This window comes from Artemia franciscana, chromosome 16, assembly GCF_032884065.1.
Source record: "Artemia franciscana chromosome 16, ASM3288406v1, whole genome shotgun sequence".
In the NCBI taxonomy this organism is placed as follows: domain Eukaryota; kingdom Metazoa; phylum Arthropoda; class Branchiopoda; order Anostraca; family Artemiidae; genus Artemia; species Artemia franciscana.
The window spans coordinates 36,918,655-36,944,664 of NC_088878.1; the positions used below are offsets into that span (position 1 = coordinate 36,918,655).

Below are 26,010 nucleotides of genomic sequence, written 5' to 3' on the forward strand. Positions count from 1 at the left end.
TAAAAAATATCATTTCCTTTTAATGTTACAGAAATGTTGGCAGTTTCCTGTATATTCGGGTAGAGGGTGAGTTTCCACTTTTACCATTTTTGGAGGGGTTTCCCATGTGAATACTATAGAATGCTTGCTCATATTACTCGTCTGAGCCCCGGCTTTGAAAATAACAATAATAAAGAGAAAACAGTAGCGCTGCTCATGCAAAAAATGTTTTTGCTTGTTGTTCTAGGTGGGAGGGGGCTTTAACTTCTGTCATTATTAGAGAAGCGCATCCATTTCTGGTTGACCCTCCTCCTCCATCGGGCGAACTAAAAATGCGTAAAGTGGGCTTGCTTACAGGTAACATTACCTATAGAGCAAAGCGTATTAGTCCATGAGCCCCGGGGGCAGCGGGGCGAGGTCTGTATTCTATATTTGTTTAATAAACCTCATTTTTTTATCATTCTTTGTTGAATAAATATAGAATATAGACCTCGCCCCGCTACCCACGGGGCTCATGGACTAATACGCTTCGCTCTATAGGTGATGTTAAGCGGTCCCACTTTACGCATTTTAGCCTCGTTGGAGGGGGATTTTAGAAAGCTAAAAAATTGGTGTGCTTTTCTAATAATGACAAAGAAACAATATGCGATCGTCAGAATCTTGCTATATGCAGTAATACGCACTTTAAAGCACTTGGAACGAAAGTAAATATTTACCATAAATTCCTACGGAATTAAGCAGATCGATCGAAATAATTATTACCGTTACTGAATCCGCTTCAAATGGCATATTTTTTTGTCACAGATTTTTTTTTCAAAGATCTTTTTAAATTTCCGGTTACTATGTGCTGAACTTTCGTTCTTTACTAGTTTACTAGTTCTTTACTACTGAACTTAAGTACTTTATAGTGATTGCAGCAATTGCTACAACCATGATAAACTCGTCAAACTCTTAATTGAGAGCATTTGCCTGAACTATGGTCGTACCAGCCTGCCAATGGAGTTAAGAGCCTATAAATCACACAGCATAAAAACAATACACAAAAGATTATTAAACAGAAGAATTGAATTGACATGTAATAATAGTTTATTAAATATTTAATCTTTCTTAATTACTCATTAGTCGTAAATTTATTGTTAAATTAATGATAAATTAATTGTTAATTGACGTGTTTAACTAATAAAAGATATACGTGAGAAAGTTACACACCCTTATATGGTTTTTAATTAAAACAATAAAAGATGCTATCACAGAAAATAATCACAGAGAAATAGAGGGATTACTTGTAACGAATTCGTGACTCAAAACTCTCAGTTATTTTAGTTGGCTTAAAATTGCAAACAGAAGAAGCATTCAGGCAGAGGAATTTTTATACGGGCTTATATAAGTGACTTTAAAATCCATTGGGTGTTTAAAAAGCGGGGCATTTGTTTCTTGAGAAATTATGAACAACGGGATTGGCGTCCAAAAATACGTCAGAAATGTAAACCAATGAAGTTAAAGAACACTTTTTACCGCTAAAATATAGAAAAGTAATCTCTCTTTTTCTCTTTGATATAATCAAATTTTCCGACACTTTTCATTTCCAAGTTGCCATTGGTTTATGTCCCTAATTTGACTACTCCTTTTTCTATGTAAGAGCTCACATAATTCACAAAATGCATCCCTCGTGCTTTCTGTAAAACTTTTTACATTGAAATGATTCTTCCACCAAAAATACTGGCGATATGCTACGTCATTTTTGTCAATATCTTTTAATTTATTTGCCAAGACTTGCGGACTAAGATTTGTAGCATCAATATAGCTATGCACAGGTAGAATTTTCCTTACATCACTGGCATATATAACTGGAACTAGGTCATATTTCAGCACTTCAAAAACCAACATGTGAACATAATGAGTGCACGCAAAAATTTCTGGAATTAAAAAAAATTTGTAGGTGTTTGACATGTTATTAAAAAATTCTGAATAATCTGCGTTATATAATAACTTGAAGCTTTTAGAGCCACAATCTCCAAAGTTATCAACTTCTATAATCTTTTGAAGCTCAATCAGATACGGGTTTTTGCACACTGAGGCAGTTGCTATTAACTTACTTTTGTTATATTTGGTCGATGAATTCCCTGCAGATTGAATTAATCTTTCTCTGAAAGATTCACTTTTTGGAGCAGATGGTTTTGGGACAACTTTCCCCAATGGTAAGTATATATCAGAGTCACTCCTATACGTCATTGAAATATTGAAGAAGTCCTTACCATTTTTGAATGACGAATGAAACGTCGGTGGTATTAAATTGAAATATACAAAAGTTTGATTCCTTCTTCTATTCTCAAAAATTGGCAAATATTTCAAATTTTTATCTGGTGAGAACAAAATAGAGTCAAAACGCATATCTTTCACTAAACTATGTCGAGTTGTGAAAAAGCATCGATATTCTTGACATCTTGCTTCCCGAAAGGGCTTATTGCCCTCCCTCCAAATTAGATAAGGGGGTGGGTCATATGCTAAAATAGTAAGATAAAGTGAGGCTGGCCAGTATATTTCCCTCTTTCCACTACTCACTGCTTTCAACTCCTCTGTTACCGGAAAGAATGATTCTTCAGTGCTGAGTAGCAATTCTTCAGGATCAATGACATTTTCACTTTCTGAAAATTTTACGGATTTCTGGAGCGAGTCCACATACGCAGATGATTCGTTGGTTGTATTTTTATGCAATACTTGTATTGTTAGTAAAATAGTGATGATGATAAAACTCGCAAATATTCTTTTGACTTTGTAGAGTCTCTGAAAAGAAATAAAATTAATTTTCATCGACCTATTCAATAAATCAACTTAATAGTATAAACTAACGTTGAAATTGCAAAAAGCGTGACTGTAATTGTTGGAATTACGAATCAAATTGTATAATCTCTGAAAAGAAATACTAATAATTACTTAATTAGTTAAAAGTAACTTATTTAATAAATGAACTTAATAAAAAAATTATAACGTCAAAATAATAACAAAAATAAAGTAATTCAAGCTGCAATTGTAGAAACTAAAACTAGATTGAAGGGTTCCTGGAAAAAATAATATTAATTAGTTTTATTTTAAAGATCCGAACAAAACAAGTTAGTTAAAACTGTAATAGTAGATATTAAGTTGTAAAAACTGAAAATAATATAGGAAGTCTCTGGAAAGAAATAGTCCTAGTAATGTTAATTACCGTCAAAATATAAATACAAACAATAAGTAGAAACAACAGGGAATTCATTCTTAAGACAGTTGAACCTTAACCCTAAATGAATATTTCGACCCAGCAAAAAAAATGAAAATATAAAAGAAACTCGCATATATGAACATTAAAACTAAAATCCTTTTAAAACAGTCCTAGTACCCTTACTTCAAGAAAGTTCAGCCAAGACTCCTTTTCTGTTGTTTCTACTTGTTGTTTGTATTTGTGATGGAAAGCAGTGTGGTCTTCGTCACTGTTTAACGTCAAAATAGTAACAAAAATTGGGTAATTAAATCCCTCCCTCCCTCCAATCTTGGATTTCCGTCTCGTTCAACTTCTTTAATTCCACCTTAAGCACCATTTTACCATACTTAAACCAGGGACATTTTAGGGGGGGGCATAATAGACTGATTCAATAAACTTGCGAACAAAGAAATACCCGCAATTTCAAGGGAACCTCGACAATTATGTGTCGTTGGTAGGTAGTGGAAATGGTCGTAAATTTCTGGTGAGGACTAAAGTTCTAATATATCTGTTGAAATTAAAATGGTATAAAAATGTTGATACAAAATTTTAATTTATGAAAACCACCTCGCCATAAAAAAATGAAAAGCCGTTCGCAATCTATAAAAAAAAATTGATATTTAATATTTTCTGCATGATCTTTAGCTTTTGCACTTCTGATTACTATAGCGAGTGAGTTAAGCTTTTTATTGTCAAAAAAAAGAAAGAGGTCTTGAACCATCTTTTGGGGTTATACACTCTTTGTGACAATTTGCCGAATCACTGTTTCCTTTAAAAATAGTTTTTTAATAAACAATGCCAACTTTGACGAAATGTCAAAAATCTACTAATCAAAATTTTACTTTTCATAACATTCGTATTTTTTAACTTATTTTTAAAGTGAATGTATTTCACTTAAATTACAGAATTCACAATTTTATAAGAAAAATTTAATTTCTCTTTTTCCACTGTCGCATAATTATTACACGATCGATGTCTAACTCAATATTTCGGTGAACCTTTATAATGACTAATCCTATCAGTCTATAGTCCTGTCAGTTTAGAGTTCTTCGTAAGTATTTTCTCTTATATTCATCCTAAAATATTCGAATAAAGACCGAAATCGTCAGAAAAATATGAACATGAAAAATAATAAAGGATATTTAGGTATGTGCTTCAAACTAAATATATGAGTCGAAATACTCCTTAAAACAAATAATTATGTGTTTGTTATCTTTGTATTTGATAGGTACAGATTGGTGATTTAAATTCTCAGGGTTTCAAGCTGTGGATATTTCTAATTAATTTTTTTTTTTTAGATTTTCAAATATTCAGTTCAAAAGTTTAAATCTCGATATATCTGTTGAGCACAAAAATAAAAATTTGAAATTTGACTCAGATTTAGCATTAAGTAAGTGAATTGTCAATAGCAACGAAGACCACACTTCCTGTCCATCACAAACGCCAAAAACAAGAAGAACAATAGGGAATTTCTCAAGACAGTGGAAAACAAATTAAGATGAATATTTCGACCCTTTTTCGAAGGGCCGTCCTCAGCAATACAAAATATCTAAGAAGAAAAAACTTACAAAGGATAAAATCAATAAAACTAAAATGAAAAATTTTTCAAAGCAGTCCCAGCATCCTTACCTCGGCGAAGTTCAACCAGAACTGATAAATAAATTGTGATGAAACGAGGCAATTCATTGAAATGAAAGAGAGTGATTTAAAAACAAGTTTTTAATACCAACCTTGCTTTTTCTGGCTGCCGACCTCGTAGTTCTATTTGTGACAGGCTCTGTGTTAATATCTATTGGTTTTTCATAATATCTCGTAAGGTCGTTTTTAATTAAATTTGTGTATAAAGCACTTAATGAATATTTTCCCAAGTGCCTATTTAAGGAAATATTACTATTAAACTTAACAGGATTAAATCTAATCATGTTTTTTTTCTCTCAAAAATCTTACATATGTAATTCGGTTGATCTAGTTAAAAAAAAAACTCAAAAACATAAATATTTCAGAAAATACAATTATCAGTATCTTTGACATTGTGTCTATGTATACAATTGATGTAGCAGTATCTTAGCAATTATTAGAAAATAAAATAAACGAAGATTATGACTTGGTAGAAGTTTCAGCTTCTACCAAAGATAACAGAAAGAAATATAAGCTATAAATAACGACGAAGACCACACTGCCTTTCCATCACAAACACCAAAAACAAGAAGAACAATAGGGAATTTTTTAAGACAGTGGGAAACAAATTAGAATGCAAATTTCAGCCCTATGTCCAAGGGCCGTCCTCAGCAATACAAATAAGAAAAAACAACTTACGAGAGGATAAAATCTATAAAACTAAAATAAACAATTTTTCAAAACAGTCCCAGCATCCTTACCTCAGTGAAGCTCAACCAGGACTGATAAATAAATTGTGATGAAACGAGGCAATTCATTGAAAAGAAAAAGAATGATTTAAAAGCACGTTTTTAATGCCAACATTGCTTTTTGGCTGCTGATCTCATAGGTCTACTTGTGACAGGTTCTCTTTTAATATCTATTGTTTTTTTTATAATATTTCGTAAGGCCATTTTTAATTAAATTTTTGTATAGAGCATTTAGTGAACATTTTTCCAAGTCCGTATTTAAGGAAATGTTATTACGAATTTTAAGTCTGATTTCAATTGCTTCTCGAACTACTTGTTTTATGCCATAGGTCATTGCTAATAAGGGCAGATTCTTCAAAAAATATTTTGTGGCTAGGATTTTGGAAAACATGGCTACTTAAAGCAGAATCAAAAGAAACAGAAGCAATGTTAGAATTTGGAGCTTTGATGATATACTTTTTTAAGATTCTTAGTGATTTTTGGGAAATATGGGAGGTAAATTATGTTTTAGGGCTTATTAGGATTCTCAAATGGTAAATTATCGTTGATTTTACGGGAATGTCTTTTCAGTTTACGGTTAATTGTATTATTAATAAATAAAAGAGGATACCCATTTCCAAAAAGTATGTCCCTGATAAAGTCTAGTTTTGCTGGGATGTAGGAATCAGAACAATTGTTTAGGGCACGATCGACGAGAGATATTTCGATAGTTCTTTTAACTTATAAAAGGTGGTCTGATTTAAAATGTGAATATCTATCTTTTGTGTTGGTTTTCTGTAAATAGTAAAATTGAGTTTATCTAAGCTACGAATAAATAGCACATCTAGGAATGAGATTTTATTTGCAATGTCAATTTCTTAGGTAAACTGTAAATTCCTATCATGTACTAAGATGATCTAAAAAAACCTAAGTTCCAAAGTGAAATTACGTCATCCATGTAAAGTCCCCAAAAGATATGTTTCAAAAAATACGAATTTAATGCCCAATTTACGATATACTCTACATGAATATTCGCCAGTAACCCGGAGAGAGGCGTGCCCATGGGTAAGCTATTTGTTTGTTGGTAGAAAGAATTACGGGATTGGAAATACATTGAGTACTTGTTACAAAGTTTAACCAAGATCATTAAAACGTAGCAATCTAATCCTGTTGCTGAAGCTTCCACCAAGTCATAATCTTCGTTTATTTTATTTTCTAATAATTCCTAAGATACTGCTACATCAATTGTATATATAGACACAATGTCAAAGCTACTGATAATTGTATTTTCTGAAATATTTATGTTTTTGAGTTTTTTTTTTTAACTAGATCAACCAAATTACATATGTAAGATTTTTGAGAGAAAAAAAACATGATTAGATTTAATCCTGTTAAGTTTAATAGTAATATTTCCTTAAATAGGAACTTTGGAAAATATTCATTAAGTGCTTTATACACAAATTTAATTAAAAACGACCTTACGAGATATTATAAAAAAACCAATAGATATTAACACAGAGCCTGTCACAAATAGAACTACGAGGTCGGCAGCCAGAAAAAGCAAGGTTGGCATTAAAAACGTGTTTTTAAATCATTCTCTTTCATTTCAATGAATTGCCTCGTTTCATCACAATTTATTTATCAGTTCTGGTTGAACTTCGCCGAGGTAAGGATGCTGGGACTGCTTTGAAAAATTTTTCATTTTAGTTTTATTGATTTTATCCTTTGTAAGTTTTTTCTTCTTAGATATTTTTGTATTGCTGAGAACGGCCCTTAGACATAAGGTCGAAATATTCATTCTAATTTGTTTCCCACTGTCTTGAGAAATTCCCTATTGTTCTTCTTGTTTTTGGTGCTTGAAGTGAATTTTCCTATAAAAATTTTGACTTAGAAACGACTAATCGTGGAAATATGATTGGACGATATGTAATTAAAGAAGTATAAAAATTCCCATCGGTATATACACCAGTATAAAAAAAAATTTTGGACAAATATATGCAATCCCTATACAAGCAGATAACTATATTTTGTGACTGGTTGGTATTGGGAAGGTGAGAAATCCTAAACTAATATTGTAGTTGCATTCCGTTTCCGTGAATAACTCAAGTTGTGTGACTTTCCCCTTTTATCAAAATTTTATTAGTAAATGTTTGAAAAAAAATTGATTCAATTCCACTGATTCAAACTGAGAATTCAGAGACCCATCTATACCAGCTAGATTAAAAAAAACACATAATTATCTACCTGCTTTTATAAGCAATTTTTCGAAAATTTACTCTTCTTAAATTATTACTCCGACCTTTGAAGGAGTATTTCGACTCATATACGAAGTTTTAAGTATATACTTATACGAACCTTTATTAAAGTTCTAAGACTTGGGCCTTTATTTTAATGTCTTAGGAGGAACAGAGGAGGGGATATGTCATATATTGGAGAGCTTTAATTAGATGAAAATAGGCAGTAAAGTGGCCAACAATTGCTCACCAAAATCCCAAACTTTTAATTAATAATTTTTACACTTCTTATTTACTTTTTATTATACAAATCCCCTAAAAAACAACAATGTTGTAAAAACCACCCCGCTTTGCAAAAAAAGCAAACCCAAAAAACCAAAACAGATAGCTAAAAAAAGCAAAGATACCAATTTCTTCGTCTCAATGCCATAGCAAGACTCGAAAACAAATTTTCGACTGTGAAAAGAAGTAAATACTTTTCTTTTCAGCCCCATTGTGACAGCACAATCCTGAAATTTCATTTCGACAGCCTAAAGAAATTAGGATTTTAAATTTGCCCTCCATATCACGAAATGAAGATTTTCGCCTCCCAGTTGGCTTTTGTGGTAACACGAACAGATTCCCTTGATAAATCTAAATTTAATTAAATACTTTTTGGCACACAAAGTAACTAAAACCTTGTTTCAAACTTGTTTGCAAAAAGAAAGTCTTAATAATTAAAAAGATATTAAAAACTCAACTATTAAAAACCAATTACAAAAAATAACATTCGTACCAAACCAACCAGAGCAAGCGGTCCTAACCTCAAATCCACCACTACGTCAGCCCCCCCCCACCCCCTGGATCCGCCACTGACTTACACGCGGTGCCATTTACGCTTTGACCCTTAAGTATGATTTTAGCGTTTTGACAAATGTTATTTCTTTTCAGGTTCCTGAAAACTAAGTACATGTTGCGGTAGTGATTGATGACCTTGTTGATTAATGATGTGTGGGTTAACGATAGATACATAGTCAGTATTTTTTGCTTGTGATGGTTGTTTTCAAGTGAAAATATGTATAATTAAAGCGTAAATGACACGTCTCATGAAACCTAAATTTAGGGCACGGAGCCACCTAATGAATAGTCGAATCGTACCAAATATCTAATGGTGCTTTCGCACTACATCGTACAACCTTTTAAGCGGGTTTCATCAGCATACGTAATTTTCTATGCTAAGTGGTTAAGTTACGTTATGTTTAGTGCAATTTTTCACAAGTCCTTTTAAAACTAGAATCACGGAAAATCCATAAAATTGACCCGTAGTCAAAATCATCATAAGCAAACAGCTCAAAAAATTAAAAATAGGAATGGGGATAAAAATGCGAATGGAGAATAAAAATGCAAAAGGAGGTGAGAATACAAATGGAGATTGAGTATCTGATCAAGAAGGGTGGGCTTTCTTGGGAAAGGTTATTAGTTTATTTTTAAACTTTATTAACTGCTCATCCTGAAATTCCCTTCTGCTGCACCTATATTAACTTTTTCGTAACGTAACATAAGACTGACTAACGTAAAATTACGTGCGGAGCTCGAGTCTACACTGCCAACGTTTCGGAAAAAATTTGCTCTTTAAGACCAAGGTCAGATTGACTACGGTCAGAATCACCGTAGGCAAAATCATCATAAGCAAACAACTCAAAAAATTAAAAATAGGAATGGAGATAAAAACGCGATTGGAGATAAAAATGGAATTGGAAATTGAGTATCTGATCAAGAAGGAAAGCTTTCTTGGGAAATGTTATAGTTCATTTTCAGACTTTATTAACTCCTCAATCTGAAATTCTATTTTGCTGCTAATTTGTTAACTTTTCCGTAACGTAACATAAGGTTGACTAACGTAAAATTACGTGTGGCGCTCGAGTTTACACTGCCTACGTTACGGACAAAATGTGTTCCGTAAGATTACATAACACACAGCGGTCTCAATGTATGCTAGTGTCAAAGGTTATACGCCGTAGTTGGAGCAGAGTTGCCACCCCCTAGTGATTTATCGCTATTTCTAGTGATTTTTATATTTCCTACCAAAATAAACACATAAATCACTAGATTATTGAAGGAAATCACAAAATCAACGAAATCATCACTAGAATCTAGTGATTGTTTCATTGGTGGCAACCCTGAGTGTGAGATAGCCATTACAGATTAGTCACTGAAACCCCAGTAGTGAAATATCCAATAAGTATGGCTACTTTTATTTCAGGTGAAACTTCTTTCCTGAATTTAGTGTCCTTCTTAGCAAGCTTATTTTTGAAATTCCCAAGATCGGAAAAAGTTTTTGTAGGTTGCAGAAATTTCATCAGAGTCACTGACCAGAACTTCTTCAAAATATTTTACTGGCCAACAGTCTTTCCATTTCTTTAAGTCAAAATTAAGGGCACAATCGTCTCCTTTCCCTAGAAAGCCTCTCAAACCGTTCTTTTTTTCATTTTAAGCCCCCTTACGACAATAATCATCACACTATCATTAGATTAAAAAAAAAGTCTTTTCAACTAAAAAACCTGATATAATGGCTAATCTCTTGTGATTTCCTGGTACACTTCTGGTCTAAGTTAATATTACGAAGGTAAAGAGTAAAGTTAAACCCCAAAATGAGCAGAATTTGTTTCGCATAGGAGGGGGCTATTGAACCAACGTATATGCCCCCATTGAACCAACTGATGGAGATACTAGTGACTCAGATGAATTTTACTTACAATTACAGGAGCAAATAGACAGGGTACCAGGTAGAAATATGGTGTTTTTGCTAGGAGATTTTAATGCCCAGGTTGGTAGAAATAGGGATAGATGGTATCCTAGCCTAGGTAATTTTGGTGTAGGAAAAGAAAACAGTAATGGCTATAGGCTTTTGCAATTTTGTAGGTATAACAACCTAGTTATAACCAATACGGTGTTTGGTCACAAAATGGCCCATAAGTTGACATGGTATTCACGTGATGGTAAGACAGCAAACCTTATTGATTATGTTATTGTAAACAGAAGACTAGCAGGATCAATACAAGATACTAGGGTGTATAGGAGTGCCGTTATTGATGTTAAAAGTAAAGATCACCATCTAGTAGTGTCTAAGGTTAATTTAAAGCTGAAATTTCGGAAGAGTAACTCCCTCCCGGGAAGTTATGATGTTGGTAGACTTCAGGATGAAAATTTGAGAAAAAAATTCCAGGAACAGTTGAGTACTAAACTTGAGGGTTTAAAATTTGACAATGTGGAAGATGGATGGAATAATTTCAGAAAAACAATTTGTGAAGTTGCTGATGGTGTCCTAGGGAAGAGTGCTAAGACAGCAACTAGGAATATAAGTGAAAAAGCTTTAGGTTTAATAGAGAGTAGAAGGGGTTTGTATAAGAATTATCTGAGCGATAGGTCGTATGAAAACAAAAGGAATGTAAAGAAAGTGGAGAAAGCATTAAAATATGAACTAAGGAGATGTGAAATGGAGGCGATGGATAAAATTGCTGAGGATCTGGAAGATGCGGCTAGACGGCATAATAGTAAAATATTATACTGGCATGTTAATAAATTGAAAGGGAGTAGCCGATCCGGACTAGTCCCAGTTAAAGATAGAAATGGGGTCACAATTAGTGATAAGGAAAAAGTTAAAGAAAGATGGGTGGAACATTTTGAGAATGTGCTAAACCGAGATACAGTTGCAGGAAAAGATATAGATGAAAATGAAAAAGTTTGTGATACCTTGGATGTGAAGGAAGATTTGTTTAGTGAGGAAGAATTAGCGACAGTACTAGAAGGATTAAAAAATAATAAGGCCCCAGGTGCTGATAGTATGATTAATGAGTTCCTTAAATATGGTGGCTCTGAGGTTAGGAATAAGCTACTGAAGATTATGAACATGATTTTTGAAAAAGGGGAAGTACCCAATGATTTTAGGAAAACCTTAATTAAACCACTGTATAAGAAAGGTGACAAGAGTGAATGTCGGAATTATCGAGGCATTAGTCTGGTCTCTGTAGGTAGCAAATTACTGAGTAATATGATACTTTTTAGACTGAGACATGCTGTAGACAAAGTTTTAAGGGAAGAAGAATGCGGTTTTAGAAAAGGTAGAGGATGTGTCGACCATGTTTTCACTCTTAGGTTAATAATTGAGAAGTCCCTTCGTTGTCAAACACCTTTGGTCCTTAGTTTTATCGATTATGAGCAAGCTTTCGATTCTGTTGATAGAACAGCGTTAACAAAGGTCTTATCGTTATATGGTATACCAGAAAAATACATTAAAGTGATTTGCGCTATGTACGAGAATAATACTGCTGCGGTTAAGGTAGGAAATGAGGTTAGCAACTGGTTTTGTATTAAATCAGGAGTTAAGCAGGGTTGTGTTCTATCCCCCTTTATATGGATCATTTTGATGGACTTCGTCTTAAGGAGCACAGGAAAGGCAATTGGAGACCATGGAATCAAATGGGGAGGAAGAACGCTCCTGGACTTAGATTATGCTGATGATTTAAGCATATTAGATGAAAGTGTGAGCAAAATGAATGAATTTTTAGAGGATTTACGAGTTCAGGGTGCTAAAATAGGCTTGAAAATTAATGTTAAGAAGACTAAGTCACTAAGGTTAGGAATAAGTGAAGATGAGCAGGTGACCTTAGGTAACGAAAAGATTGATCAGGTTGGGAGCTTCAGTTACCTTGGTAGTATTATTAGTAAAGATGGTGGGAGCAGTGAAGATGTTAAAAGTAGAATAGCTAAAGCTCAGGGTGTTTTTTCACAGTTAAAAAAAAGTTTGGAAGAATAGAAAGATAAGCCTACAAACCAAGATTAGAATATTGGAAGCTACAGTGATGACAGTGGTCAAATATGGCTCTGAAGCATGGAAAGCGAAAAGCAGATGAAAATTTACTAGATGTTTTCCAGAGAAATTGCCTACGGATTGTTCTGGGTACCCGGCTGACTGACCGTATTTCAAACAGTAGGTTGTACGAAAAGTGTGGTTCAATCCCGCTTTCTGGGGCTATAATGAAAGAAAGGTTGAGATGGCTAGGCCACGTTCTACGGATGAAGGATGACAGATTACCGAAGATTGTCCTTTTTGGCCAACCGTCTGGGGCTACACGGAAAGCAGGTCGTCCTTGTCTGGGTTGGGAGGATGTCATAAATAAGGATTTAAAGGAAATGGGAACTTCCTGGGAGGGTGTAAAGAGGGAGGCTTTAAATAGATTAGGTTGGAGGAGGAGCGTGCGTAGCTGTGTTGGCCTCAGGCGGCTTGGTGCTGCAGTGAGTTATTAGTAGTAGTAGTAGTATAGGAGGGGGCTGCCCATTCCTCTTCCTTAACCCATTTCTCGTGGCCGTAGAACCTTTGGAGGATGGTCACTCGATCAGAAATGGAGAATTCTAGTCCTTTTTTAAGTCAAAAGTGATTGGAAACCAATCAGCCCCTTTTCTATAACTATTTTTGATATCTAGAATGGATATTAAATATGGAAAACACTGGTTAATCGAGTATTTTTGTTACATCCTTATTAAGTACAGTGGTGTATAGATTTGCATTGGTCGAAAATATATAGATTAAAATAAATGTATAGATATGTATAGACAAAAATAAAATAAATGTATAGATTTTGCATTGGTTAAATATGGAAAACACTGGTTAATCGAGTATTTTTGTTACACCTTATTAAGTACAGTGGTGTATAGATTTGCATTGGTCAAAAATATATAGATTAAAATAAATGTATAGATATGTATAGACAAAAATAAAATAAATGTATAGATTTTGCATTGGTTAAATATGGAAAACACTGGTTAATCGAGTATTTTTGTTACACCTTATTAAGTACAGTGGTGTATAGATTTGCATTGGTCAAAAATATATAGATTAAAATAAATGTATAGATATGTATAGACGAAAATAAAATAAAGGTATAGATTTTACATTGGTTAAATATGGAAAACATTGGTTAATCGAGTATTTTTGTTACACCTTATTAAGTACAGTGGTGTATAGATTTGCATTGGTCAAAAATATATAGATTAAAATAAATGTATAGATATGTATAGACAAAAATAAAATAAATGTATAGATTTTGCATTGGTTAAATATGGAAAACACTGGTTAATCGAGTATTTTTGTTACACCTTATTAAGTACAGTGGTGTATAGATTTGCATTGGTCAAAAATATATAGATTAAAATAAATGTATAGATATGTATAGACAAAAATAAAATAAATGTATAGATTTTGCATTGGTTAAATATGGAAAACACTGGTTAATCGAGTATTTTTGTTACACCTTATTAAGTACAGTGGTGTATAGATTTGCATTGGTCATTATGGAAAAGGGCCGGTGGACTTGTAGGTAGAAGCGGGAGCGTATATCTATTTTCAAAAACTGTGATTCAATACCAGCCTTAGAACTACACTTAATAAGAAAAGGAAGAAAACAAACATATTTATTAGCTGAAGATGATGTACTGGTAAGCGTTCAGCCCTTACGATCAGCCCGTGCAGTCCAATCTTTCAAACCGTGAAACCCTTACGATTAGCCCGTGCAGCCCAATCTTTCGAATCGTACAGACCTTACAATCAGCCCGTGCAGCCCAAAATTTCAAATCGTGCAGTCCTTACGATCAGCCCGTGCAGCCCGATCTTTCAAACCGTTATAACCTTACGATCAGCCCGTGCAGCCCAATCTTTCGAACCGTACAGACCTTACAATCAACCGTGCAGCCCAAAATTTCAAACCGTGCAGTCCTTACGATCAGCCCATGCAGCCCAATCTTTCAAACCGTGCAGCCCTTAAGATCACTCCGTGCAGCCCAATCTTTCAAACAGTTCGTGGTAACAAACTAAAAGTAAAGATGACACAGGTTTATTGCATTTAAACTAATAAAAGGGTTGTTGATAACAACACATCCGTGGAAAATGCTGGCTTTTCTTGCTGATTCCAAATCAGTAAAATTCATCAAATTTACCAATATTATCCAAAAGAACTATCGTGATTATCATAAAGGATCAGTAAAACTTATTAGCATAAAGAAATTTGCATAGTTTAGAAAAGGAGGGAAAAACCCTTAAAAACGGGTTGATGAAAAACACATCAAATTTGTTGAAAAACTCTGCTGCAGAGGTTTCAATCCTTTTCCCATCAATGTGGTATATAAAAATTTATATATGCATACAAGAAGAATGATCACGGATACATTTTATTCGTTGCGGTAAAATTCTAGACAAACTACTTTTTACTGTCTTGAAAACGAGTTAGGTTAGGAAAATGAAACTTTCAGGGATGGATCTACAGACTAAAGCATGTCCTCGGAGGGTGTTTCGAATCATCCACTCCTTCTACCTTCTACTCCTTCTCCATCTAACTCCCCTACTACCATCTACCTCCACTCCTTCTCCATCTAAAGCGTACTGACCTTTGATGACCTTTAAAAATCTTTGGGTTATAAAAGTGAATTTTGCAAAATAGATTGTCTTGCTTAAATGAAACACAAGAAAATTGTTTTTAGCTTTATAATTTTGCTCAATCCCAATATAAGAGGTTTCAAAGATCTACAAACATATTTCCTAAATTCAGAAAAAAACGATTGATATAGCTTAAAATTCTACTTTAATAACAGTAATTTATTTTCAGAACTAAGACCAGAGAAAAAGGAACGGAAAACTGAAAATTGAGGTAATAAGCATTTGTACTGTAGGTACCTGCCAAGTAAGCGAATTTCTAAGACTTTAGAAATCAAAAGAGAATTGACACAGTAGCTTTTCTATACCTTCCCGGGGTATGTTTTTGCCCTAGATTCATTACTGAAAGCTTCGTTTTCCTAACCTAACCCATTTCGAAGATAGAAAAAAGTAGCTTGTCTAGAATTTTACCTTCGATTCTTTAGTTCTATTTTACTCCCCGGGGATTATCGCATCGAGTCAGGGATTGTAGCATATCGGAAGAGGGCTCAATCACCGGGAATTTTAAAGTAGAGTGGCTATTATGAGTAACAAAGGAAAATGTCAATTTCCGTCATTTTGTGGTGCAAAACAACAAGAATAACATTAAAAGGACCTAGCCCTTGCAAACCCCTGCTCTTTACGCTAAACAAATAACAACTTACGCGTTATTGAGAGTATGGCTAAAACTATACTTGTTTCTATGATATAACCATATGTTACGTCTTTTTATTTTTAATATCACTCCCTCATTTTTCAGTTTTAATGTCACTTATTTGTAGGTAAGATATTTTACTTCTTTTTTTAGTTTTAATGTCACTCTGTTCTTTCATTAGAATTTTTTCTCGATTAATGCTATCAAGAGCAGAATCCATAATAAAGATTACCGTAATTATTACAATGGCTATGCCTTTGTTATTAAGTAAAAGGGGACAAAAGGTTCTTTAGCCGGTCTGAGAATACCATGTTTGACCTCCATACCCTCTGCAACGGATATTTCGCAGTTAAACATTATGATTTATATGATACTAGCTGTTGGTGGTATGATGGTATGATACTAACACCTAGTTGGTGGGGGCGCTTCGCCCCCCTAGACCCCCCCGCGCGTAAGTCGTTACGCGCCATTGTAGTTGTGTCGCTGTGTCCCACCTATATATACATGTATATATATATATATATATATATATATATATATATATATATATATATATATATATATATATATATGTTTTTAACTACGTAAAACTTTCGAATATACAACATTCTTCGCTGTCCCATTGTCTGTGCATATAAATAGATTGTCAGGTTTACCGACTCTTGAACATGCAACATATAATTGTCCATGGGAAAACAATCCGTATTCAGATCTATACCGCACTTTTCTAATGATTGCCCTTGACCTTTGTTGATGATGATTGCTAATCGAATATTCCCTGTGTCCCCATCGTCATTTATATATCCCCCCTGTGCCCTTCAGGCGTCCCCGTTGTAGTTGTGTCCCTGTGTCCCGGTCGTCATTTATATTCCCTGTGTCCCGGTAGTCATTTGTGTCCCGGTGTCTCGGTTTGTAATTTCTCTTTGAGTGCCCTGGTTGTCATTTATATTCCCTGTGTGCCGGTCTTCATTTGTGTCCCGGTCTGTAATTTCTCTTTGAGTGTCCCGGTCGTCATTTATATTCCTTGTGTCCCAGTGTCTCGGTGTCCCGGTCTGTAACATCATAAAGTCTTCAATGGCTCTGGTGGTGCAGCCAGTCGAGGAAGTTTAACTTTTCCTGAGGCGCAACACATTGCCATTGTTTCACCATTAAATTTCAAGGCCTTGCAATAGGTGTCAAATTTTAGACATAGTCCCGATTTGAACACATCTACTCAAGCTATAATCATCGACTGGGCTGTACCTGGCTGCCAGGCGATAATTTTGAAGTTGCTCTTGTGATTCCTCGGCACGCTTTCTCTTGGTATTATCTCTTTAAGCCGCAAGCCTGTTTTCACATTGTTCTTGTGGTTCCTCGGCACGCTTTCTTTTGGCATTATCTCTTTGAGCCGCAAGCCTGTTTTCACGTTGTTCTTGTGATTCCTCGGCATGATTTTTTTCGGCAATTTCTCTATGAGCCTCAACCCTGTTTTCGCGTTGTTCTTGTGATTCCTCGATACGCTTTCTTTTCTTACTTTCTCTTTTAGCCGCAAGCCTTTTGGCACTGACTCTTCGAGCCGCTTCCTCGGCTGTTTCTTCTGCCATTGTTGGATTTATACTGAGATTCCTCTTTGTATCGCCCCCTTATATACTGATAATGACGTCATATACAAAGCCTTATATACTTATAATGACTTATTTTTATATATAGACCTAGTTGGTGGGGGCGCTTCGCGCCCCCCAAGCCAAAGCCCCCCCCCCGCGCGCGTAAGTCGTTACGTGCCATATTAGTTACGCGCCATTGTAGTTGTGTCCCTGTGTCCCATCTGTGAATATATATATATATATATATATATATATATATATATATATATATATATATATATATATATATATATATATATATATATATATATATATATATTATATATATATATATATATATATATATATATATAAGTTGTATGTGTGTTATGTCTGTCTGTCCGCATATGACGTCTGAATTATTTCATCATATACCAATTCAAAAACGAATGTATTCAAGCCCGAAGTAGTGGTAACGCGTTATTTTCCAGGTTCTGGGTCCGGGAGGTTGCAGGTTCGAACCTTGGCTAGGTAAAAACTACAAAAAAAAATTAAAAAGAAAAAACTAAAAAAAAAAAACTAAAAAAGGCAAAAACTACAAAAAAAAAAACTAAAAAGAAAAAAAAAATAAAAACTAATAAAAAACTAAAAAAGGAAAAAAAGAAAAAAGGAGAAAAACTGAAAAATAAAGGAGAAAAACAAAACTAAAAAAAAATAAAAATAAAAAAAAATAAAAAGGTAAAAACTACAGAGAAAACTAAAAAGAAAAGAAAGTAAAAAAACTAAAAAAAGGTAAAAACCAAAAAAAAACTAAAAAGAAAAAAGGGGAACAACACAAAAATTTATTTCATCATATACCAATTCAAAAACGAATGTATAGACCGGGACACCGGGCCACAAATGACGACCGGGACACAGGGAATATAAATGACGACCGGGACACAGGGACACAACTACAACGGGGATGCCGGGGGGCAGAGGGGGATATATAAATGACGACGGGGACACAGGGAATGCTCGATTAGCAATCACCATCAACAAAGCTCAAGGGCAATCATTAGAATCATGAGGTATAACTAAAAAAAAGGTAAAAAACTAAAAAAAAGACCAATTCAAAAACGAATCTATATACAGACCGGGACACCGGGACACAAATGACGACCGGGTTCCCATGGACAATTATATGTTGTATGATCAAGAGTCGGTAAACCTGACAATCTATTTATATGCACAGACAATGGGACAGCGAAGAATGTTGTATATTCGCAAGTTTTACGTAGTTAAAAACATATATCTATCTATATCCACAGGTGGGACACAGAGACACAAATACAATGGCGCGTAATATATATATATATATATATATATATATATATATATATATATATATATATATATATATATATATATATATGTGTGTGTGTGTTTTTAACTACGTAAAACTTCCGAATATACAACATTCTTCGATGTCCCATTGTCTGTGCATATAAATAGATTGTCAGGTTTACGACTCTTGAACATGCAACATAAAATTGTCCATGGGAAAAACAATCCGTATTCAGATCTATACCTCATTATTCTAATGATTGCCCTTGAGCGTTGTTGATGGTGATTGCTAATCGAACATTCCCTGTGTCCCCGTCGTCATTTATATGTACCCCTGTGCCCCCGGCGTCCCCGTTGTAGTTGTGTCCCTGTGTCCCGGTCGTCATTTATATTCCCAGTATCCCGGTCGTCATTTGTGTCCCAGTGTCCCAGTCTGTAATTTCTCTTTGAGCGTCCCGGTCGTCATTTATATTCCCTGTGTCCCGGTCGTCATTTGTGTCCCGGTGTCCCGGTCGTCATTTGTGTCCCGGTGTCCCGGTCTGTAATTTCGTCAGTCGACAAACATGACGTCAACAAACAACTTCATGACGACATACAGCTCAATCCTTATAATGACGTCAGTCGGCAAACATGACGTCAGTCGACACACAAATATGACGTCAGTCGACAGACACACAAACAAACAACTTATTTTTATATACATAGATTATCCATTCTCGAGCAATAATATAAGTTTTATAGTTGACATTACTTTATTCTTTTCCCAATATTTTTTTATTCACCTGTTTTTGTTTTTTTCGAATTATCCCCCTTCCTTTGAAGACAGATTATGCGTACACTTGTGTGGGCCCCTCTTTTGGACGTCATCCTAGGTATGCTCCTGGGCATACCCCTTTTTTCAGCTAAACATTGAGGCACATACCTGGAATTAAACTTTGTGGAGCCGGAAAACCCCTTCCCAATAACTCGTTCTTTACGCTACAATTTGACTTTTTGTCCAATTGTTTAAGAATGACTCCTGAAAGACAAGGATCGTTTAATTAGAATAAGAGGTTTTTTTTTAATAATAAAGGATATTAGCTTAAAGAGCGAGGTATTGAGGAGGGAGCATCTCCCCATATGTACGGAATAGCTAATGTTTGTTTTGTTTCTTCTTACTCTCAGTTGAAAAAAAAATTGTTTTTTTTTTGTCATTTGATATCTTACCATGATTGACGGTTGGCTTCACTACCATGCCATAACTACATTAGTGACTACCTGAAAAAAAAGAAAAAATTTAAAGATTTAAGGCGGGCATTCATAACGGTTCATGGTTATACCTGTAATTTCAGTAAATGCATGAAGTGTTACGTTAATAAAAAAAAGGAGGCTATCTAATGATAATCTCCACCAATGGCATGGGGCTGTGATTCTTTTGGTACCTTCAAGTGTCTGTTGGTTGATCTTTTAAAGGATAGTTATAAACTGAAAATTTTTACATCTGTATTTTGTAATATTATTTTATTTTTTATTTTATTATATATTTATTTATTTATATATTTATTTTATTACATATTGTATTATTTCTATTTTTTATTTTATAATATGTTTATTTATTTATATATTTTGTTTATTTTATTACATATTTTAATTTTTAATTTTATTACATATCTGTTTATTTTATATTCTATTATTTTTTTGCAGGGCCTGTAAAGTCACTCGTAAGCTGATTTGATTTGTGCGTTTGTTATATTTTAATGAACTCTATTTCTTTCCCTCTGTCGCTCTCTTTTTTCTTCTTTTCTGTATTTTTTGTTTATAAGTAGTTGTTATGTTTAATATTGTTTTAAAATTATTTTAAATGTGTATTTAAATGCTTACTAGTTCAATGTTCTAATGATTAAACCTTTAGACTTTTTTTTCATCACTCCCCTCCTTGTCAGGCAGCCTTTGTGGAAATTAGTGATTTTATTCAATGAATGGAAAAGATAAGGTAAGGTAAAGGATATGGTACTAGAATCCTTAAAGTCCAAACCGTCGGTCCTGATAAGGCTCTTCAGCCAGGAAGTGCGATAGGGGGACGGGGGGCAGCCATCCCCCTTCCGTTTTCATCCTGTGCATCCTCTGTTTACCTTCCCCAGATTTCTTCAGGTACCTATTTAGAGCTGGATCGGCTCTGGCTAGCTTACAGAGTCACGTCACTGACCCCCGTCCCAAACAAAATGACTGGCGACACCAGGAATCGAACCCTTGCCCTTCGGGCAAAGGATTTCAAATCCAGCGAGCTATCCACTTAAATAATATCCATTAAGGAGAATCACTCCATTAAACGATTCCTTATTTTATCCTTAACTCATGATTCAGTATAAATATATTACGATATACAATCGATACTTAGAATTAAGCGTAAGCACTTTTATGTAGCGTAAGCACTTTTATGCGTAGCAGTTTTTCGTTTCAACTGCAAAATAATGGTTGAATGAAAATCAAATCATATTGCGAAACAAACTGAAATGAAATAAAAAGAAAGTAAATGAATATAAAACGAAAAATATACTGAAACATAATAAAATATAATAAAATGAAATGTCAATAAGTGAATATAAATTATAATTAATTGATTAGAAAGCATAAAAACGGATAGAACTTCTAATTAAGACGATGGAAATTTAACAATTTTGATTTCATCTGTATAAATTACGAAGTTTTACTCTTTATTATCTTTTCTATTCACTTTGTGAATGGAGAAGCTGTGTTATCAAAGAAGTTATTTGCTGCAATAAACTAATGAAACTAGGAACGTAAAAAAATTGAGCGCAGAATCATTTTGGAGCCTTGAGCATGGACTTGTGATATAAAACTCAAAAATATAAACTAAACAAAAAACAATGGAAATGTGACATGATAACAAATGCACGAAGGTCTGAAGCTGGAGCTATCAATCATTGCTAGAGCACATCAAAAAATCTTTTATGTTCCCTTTATTTTTTTATAATTTTCAGAATCTAGAAATATGATTTACAAGTCCTCAACATCTTTAAAAACATGTTTTTCAAACATATGTAGCGTCGGAGAATTGTGATCCTTCATAGAGCTATGCGTTGGAATAATTCAAAATATTTTACATGTAATTATTTTATGAAACTATATTATTATTTTTTATTTTTGCGAAACACAGCAAACTTAAAGGGAAAAAAAGTATGTTTTAAGTTTTCTTTGTTTCCTCTTTTTGCTACTTATGCCAGTTTCCTCGTTTATTTTCTTTTTTGTTTTTATTAACGGTTTAACATCTTTAAAATTCTACTACTTTGATTGCTTTATTCTTTTTATCACGTTGACTTGTCCATTTTTTTTACCAATCATCAATATTTTTTTGTGATTGTTTTATGCTTGGCTCTGAAGTCTAATTTTGGCCCACCTGGCCTCGTAATAGTAATGCTTTGGAAATAATAAACTTAAAATATAATAAGATGATCATACTAGAACAAAACAAACTTTGATAAAAAGGAGAAAAAAGAGGTAGTTCACCAAACATAAGTAGGTGGTTTTCAGGTTTGTAAACCTCAGTGGTGTCAAATGAAAAATATTGGGAGAGGAGCAAAATATCTTTTTGCAGATCAAAGGTAGGGGGAGGGGGAATTTTGTTCTCATCGATTTTTGTCAATGAAAACACCGATAAAAGGGGTACTCTTCAGTAAAACTCCAAAAAGGATATTTTTCGAAATCTAGAGGCCGCAAGAATATATTCTCCTTGCTTACAAGGTGAGATGTATAACCACATAAAAATGTATAAACGTAAAATATATAACATATGAAATATTATAAAAAACGTGTAACACATAAAAAAATTAATCATTAAAACAATTCTTAAGCCTATGATAGCTCGAATGATCTTTTCAAAATCAATGACTTTAAAAGTAAACCAAAAACAAAATAAAACAATCAAATTTAAAAAAGAATTTAGTTAAAAAAATAAGTTTTTAAAACAGAAAGTAAGGAGCAGCATTACTACTTAATATGAACCGAAATTAATATGGATATGAGGGAGGTTACCCCCCCCCCCCTCAAAAACTCGTTCTTTACACTTAAGCTTGACCTTTTTCTAATTACTTGAGAATGACTCCTGTAACACAAGGGACGTTTAATAAGAATTAAATTAAAAAAACAAGTTTTTTTAACTGGTGGTAAGGAGCGACATTAAAACTTAAAACAAACGGAAATTATTTCGTATATGAAGCGGGCTGTCTCCTCCTCAACGCCCCGCTCTTTACGTTAAAGTTTTTTATTGTTTTTAAAAGTAGAACTGTTACAAAGTGTCAAACTTTAGCGTAAAGAGCAGGACGTTGAGGAGGGGACAGCCCCCTTCATATACGGAATAATTTCCGTTCGTTTTAAGTTTTAGTGTCGCTCCTTACTTTCAGTTAAAAAAAACTTGTTTGTTTTATTTAATCTCTGAACGTTTTTGAATTAATGTGGATTTTGATTTTGGCTTATCGTACATGAATAATTAAAAAAAAATTTGCATATTAATTTTTGCTTTTTTGACTAAATGGCTTTCTCAAAGTTTTTATCGGACGATTTTGAGAAAAAAGGGGCATTGGAGGGGGCCTAGTTGCCCTCCGATAGCTGATTTTAAACTTCAACTTTAGTTACTTTTAATCGCAAGGAGTCTGATATATCCAATTTATTGTTTTTAATGCAAGCCATAGCCAAACACCCGCCTTCGCATAGAGGCCACCTAGTGAAGAGGAGGAGGGACTTTCATAGCTTCACGAAACTGACAAGAATAGTTATCAGCAGCTGAGAGCAAAAAATTCGTAAACCGCTGACGATAAAACTAAATTCAGTGGCGGATATAGAATTTTTTTTTGGGGGGGGGTGCACCCACCCATTAGCAAGTTTCATCCCCTGTAAATAGTGTGAAGTTACAATCTTCTGGGGAAGGCAACTAACCCTTGGAACAGGCCGGGATAGAATGGGCCTGGGGCCCAATTGGATTTTAATTGTGGAACCCTCTACGTTTTAAATGTTTAAATAAAATATACCGGCATATTATTTTACGTACGCAAAGAAGTTCACGTGCAAAATCACTCTAGTATAGGATTATCCCAATTAGGTTCGATAAATTTGGTTTCAGTTTTCTATATTATAGAGTTATGTTATATAATAATAAAAGTATTAATAAATTTCATCCGGAAATGCAATTTTAAAATTTATATATTTTTAATTATATGAATAATTCATAATTCATCCCTTATTGTCAATAACAATTTGTTTTATATTTCAATTTTTTGTCAATTTTGCTGCTAACGTAGGGCCCTTTCTATTTGTTTCGTTTGCCCTTTATGCAGTTTCATTTGATCTTTATCCAGCCCAGCTTGGACATGCCCCTTACTAGATGGGACAAGATCAAAGGCAGAGTTGTAGTAAAAAGCTAAGGGCGCATTTGGTTTAGGCGGCCTTACCTATGGCCCTCCTTATAGAAGAAATTAGTTTTTTTCGTGTTTAATAAGAAAGGGCCTTGATATACTTATTTATTATGTATCGATATATCATATTATATATTTATATAAAGACATTGATATATTATATATTTATCAGATTTCAGCCCACGAACGAACCTGTTTGACAGCAGCATCCGTCCCTTCCTAGGGCAGGATCCTGGAAATTATGCTAAACCTATACATACACCTACAAGACAGCTGAAAAATTGTCAAGCAGAAACTTTTTTTAACATATTGTCAACTGCACTTATGTACGTAAAAAAAAAAACGACTCGAAACCAACCAAATTTGACGCAAAACCAACCAGCCCAGGGGTAATTGCCCCCCCCCCCCCTCATCCCCTTGCCCAGTCTGCCTCTGGACAAGATTAAATCTTCGAGTAAAACACATGATAGAAGAATTAGCGGTAATTATCGGTTACATAATAGACACCATAAAATTCCGACACAAGAAACTGGCCGAGTAACTACTTTATACTGTCGATCATTTGAATGGCAAAGATTAGATGGGATAATAACCGGTTAGTTGCTTCGACTAGTGATAGAAACGATATTCTCATCATATTTTGTTTTATTTCATTAGCTTTATCAAAAGTTAAGACTATATATTAGCACATTTGAGGGTGGTGGTGGTAAAGCACAGCATATATTAAATACAGCAATGGTTAGTTTACGCATTTAAAACATGTCATGCTTTACCCCTACCCCCACCCCTAATGTACAAATATACAGCCCAAATTTGTTTCTAAACTATTATATATTCATCATATTTTGTTTCATTTCATTAGCATTAATTGAGCTTCACTTCCCGAGTGTCTATCATATAACCGATAAGTACCAAATTAGCCTATAATGGTAATTAAACGCTATGGTAATTAATAAATTAATTAATATAAAGGCAAAATAAGGGCGATATAAATGTTAAGGGTAATTATTTGATAAGAAGAAGAAACAGTGTTCCTAGTTTAGTAATTAAGACAGATAAGCACTTGCAGGAGGCCTTGACCCTACTGTATTTCTTAAAAAAAAAAAAAAAAAAATGCCTCCTGTTCCAGCTTACCTATTATCTAAATTCACAGTAATGTTTATCAACAGACACATGACTATTCGTATCGATACTGTTGCTCGTTTAGCGATCATTACATCAAAAAAGTCATCTTCCTTTTTTGGCTTCAATAGGAGATTAACCTCTAGGTTATTATAGATAACAACGGCCTTCGCATGTAACACTCTCTACATTAACTAAGGACCGAGATGGCGTTTCAGAACCTTAAGAGGAAAGCCCCACATTCAGAAGAGCTTATTGTAATTAATCGTAGTTACTTTTTTGAATAAGCATAGTAAGTAAGTAAGTAATTTATTGATGCCCACTCATACAACATGAAAAAGTGGAGTAAAATAAAAAGAAAAAATAATAATGTGACTTCTAATACAACTCATCTTCAAAAATCGCAATCACACAAAATATGTACAGGTAAGAAACTTGCCAGTTTACGAAGGGACTTAGACCTTGCCGACTTTTCCACCTCAGGTATCATATCCAGAGGATCATGCATATTATAATGGTTTAGCAATGAGGAATTTCTTTCGTGGAGCGGCATACGCAGTAAAAATTTTAGTTACTTGCAATAAGCTGAACAAAGCTGAATGCAATAAGCTGAATTTCGGTCCGATATGTTTTGGGGAATGGTAGGCTGGGGGGAGGGCTGATTTCCCTCCATTAATTTTTACTCTTAAAAAGGGCA

At 34.0% G+C, this 26,010-nt stretch overlaps 1 protein-coding gene across 1 annotated transcript; it reads right to left on the bottom strand.

Annotated features, from left to right (window-relative positions):
• Window positions 1-1,047: 1,047 nt before the first annotated feature.
• On the bottom strand, window positions 1,048-25,453 carry LOC136037406 (alpha-(1,3)-fucosyltransferase C-like). Its single transcript, XM_065720158.1, has 3 exons — window positions 25,326-25,453; window positions 19,990-20,040; window positions 1,048-2,763 (listed from the first exon to the last, which is right to left on the bottom strand). The coding sequence occupies exons 2-3, from the start codon at window positions 19,990-19,992 to the stop codon at window positions 1,540-1,542; spliced, it is 1,227 nt and encodes a 408-aa protein (XP_065576230.1). The 5' UTR covers window positions 19,993-20,040; window positions 25,326-25,453; the 3' UTR covers window positions 1,048-1,539.
• Between the last annotated feature and the right edge of the window lie 557 nt (window positions 25,454-26,010).